At 35.6% G+C, this 2569-nt stretch overlaps 1 protein-coding gene across 1 annotated transcript; it reads left to right on the plus strand.

Annotated features, from left to right (window-relative positions):
* Nucleotides 1–1566: 1566 nt before the first annotated feature.
* LOC107699111 (leucine-rich glioma-inactivated protein 1) lies at nucleotides 1567–2569 on the plus strand (the record flags this gene model as incomplete). Its single annotated transcript, XM_074187050.1, is given in 5 exon segments — nucleotides 1567–1592; nucleotides 1704–1775; nucleotides 2010–2081; nucleotides 2190–2355; nucleotides 2357–2569. Coding segments are annotated over 5 exon segments (549 nt in total), but the record flags the coding sequence as incomplete, so codon positions are not given.

A 2569-nucleotide genomic window follows, 5' to 3' on the forward strand; every position in this document is an offset into this window, starting at 1 on the left:
ACACACACGCACACACAGAGAGACAGAGACACACACACACACAGAGAGAGAGAGAGACAGAGAGAAACACACACACACAGAGAGAGAGAGAGACACACAGACACACACACAGAGAGACAGAGAGACACAAACACACACACACAGAGAGAGAGAGACACACACACACACACACACACACAGAGAGAGAGAGAGACACACACACACACACACACAGAGAGAGAGCATGTTTTATATAGATATCAACCCATGCTTTGTCTGATCAATACAGTTTGTATGTATATATAATGCATTATAATGGTGTTCATAATACCTTATGATGCACATTATAAACTGCTTTGTCATAAATGTAGTCAGACTTGCTTGCACCTTTAATGAGTAAAATGCATTATAAAACTATTCAGCATGTTTTAACAGTATACATTAAACCTACAATACAATCACCAAACAATAGGCAAGCTTAACTGTGCATGGTTAAAATAATTTATTAAAATGAAGTGTACATTACATAAATATCTTCACAGAGCATCAGATATACTGCCTTTACACTAAGTGTTAAAGGAGTAGTTCACTTCCAGAATGATGTCATCATTTACTCGCCCTCCACTTGTTCCAAACCTGCATGAGTTTCTTTCTTCTGCTGAACATAAAGAAGATATTCTGAAAAATGTTGGTGTCCGAACAGTTGATGAGCACCATTGACTTCCATAGTAGGAACAAATAATACTATGGAAGTCAATGGTGCCCCAACATTTTTCAGAATATCTTCATCTGTGTTCAGCAGAAGAAAGAAACTCATGCAGGTTTGGAACAAGTGGAGGATGAGTAAATGATGACATCATTCTGGAAGTGAACTACTCCTTTAACAAAACTCATTGTTAACACTTGCATTTCATTGTGAAATATAATCCCTTGTAAATTATCATATGCTATAAAAAGTGAAAGTGCAGCTGTTATCTTAAAAACTTATTTTTACTGTGTAATCCAATGTAGTCAGATCGATATTGTTATTATTATTTTATTCCAATAAAACCAATTAAATATTCAGACACATTTTTGTCACATTCAAGCATTTTCCATCATCTGCAGTTCTTGTAGTCTAAAATCATAATAAATATGAAATCTCCAAACCTTTTTTTCAAGGCAGTTTATAACCAAATTTAAACCGTTTTACTATATACTATGATATTAGCTACATACTAAGATATTTTGTGTTCAGTGTAGTCAATGAGAGTTCAGACTGATATAGAGCTGCATCTGTTCATGGACCAGTCGCTTACAAGGAGAGTGGGGCAATTTTAATAATTAGCATCGTTTTAAAATATATTCCTCACACAATGCTATTTAAATAGCTAAAGATCTTCACTACACTAAACAGATATACAGGTATATAAAAAAAACCTTACTCAAGCACATGAAATGTTACTGGGAAACTTTTACTTGGACACATTTATTGATAAAATAGAATAGTTAGATCTCGGAAAATATAATTGAAAATATATTCTATAAAGTAGATAATAGGATAAATGTTTTATTTTATATATATATATATATTTTTTTTTTTTTTTTCTTGGTCTTCCTCATCTGGAGTATCTGTAAGTGTCTCACTGCAAGAGGAAACGGTTGATCTGATGATTCTCATTTGTAACGACTGGAATGGTTTGCATTGTGCATCGAGTTGACTTTGCTGCTTGTTTTTCTTCCAGGTTCATTGAAAATAACCAAATCAAGTCCATATCGCCGTTCGCCTTCAGAGGACTCAAGTCCTTGATACATTTGTGAGTATTTCTGCATAATACCGTTGGCATGTTGTTGATCAGCTCTCTGTTCATCCACGTTATCTGTTGTTTGCAAGTGAAACATTGCAGTCATAAAAGGAAAATTATTCATGTTATTTCACTAATAAAAGAAGCAGTCAGCAATCCAGGTTGTATTCTTCATGAATCTTTTGCACACCATAAAAATTGGTCTGATGAAAACATAATTTTTTTTTTTTACGAATGTTATTGCAGAAGTCTGGCGTACAATAATTTGGAGACACTACTGAAAGATCTTTTCAGAGGGATGGAAGCTTTGACTAAAGTGTATGTATGCAAGTGAATGATGATTTAGCAATGCAACATCATTTGAATAACTGTCAGTGATTTAAGAGCTTGATGGTCTCTAGACGGGATCTCTTTGCGTTTGTCCAGGGATCTGAGAGGTAATCTTTTCAGCTGTGACTGTAAGCTAAAGTGGTTAGTCGACTGGATGTTTCATACAAATGCAACTGTGGATCAGATCTTCTGCAATGGCCCTCAAGCTTACCAGGGCAAGAAGATCAATGACCTTGACTTTGAATGAAAGTAATGCTTAACATGTGTCTGTTTGTTCTACAGATTTGTCGTTGTTGAAGTCTCTTGAGTTTCAGTCCATTTCAGTCGAGCCTTTTGCGTTTGGAGGTGACCAGTTTGTCGTGTTCGGCCAGCCTTTCGTTGGCAGGTGCAGTTTCATGGAATGGGATCACGTGCAAATGGAGTTCAGGAACTTTGATAATATCACAAGTAAGCAAACAGCAGTGGAAATGTTGTGA

Source organism: Sinocyclocheilus anshuiensis, unplaced genomic scaffold (assembly GCF_001515605.1).
Source record: "Sinocyclocheilus anshuiensis isolate Anshui unplaced genomic scaffold, SAMN03320099.WGS_v1.1 scaffold166, whole genome shotgun sequence".
In the NCBI taxonomy this organism is placed as follows: Eukaryota; Metazoa; Chordata; class Actinopteri; order Cypriniformes; family Cyprinidae; genus Sinocyclocheilus; species Sinocyclocheilus anshuiensis.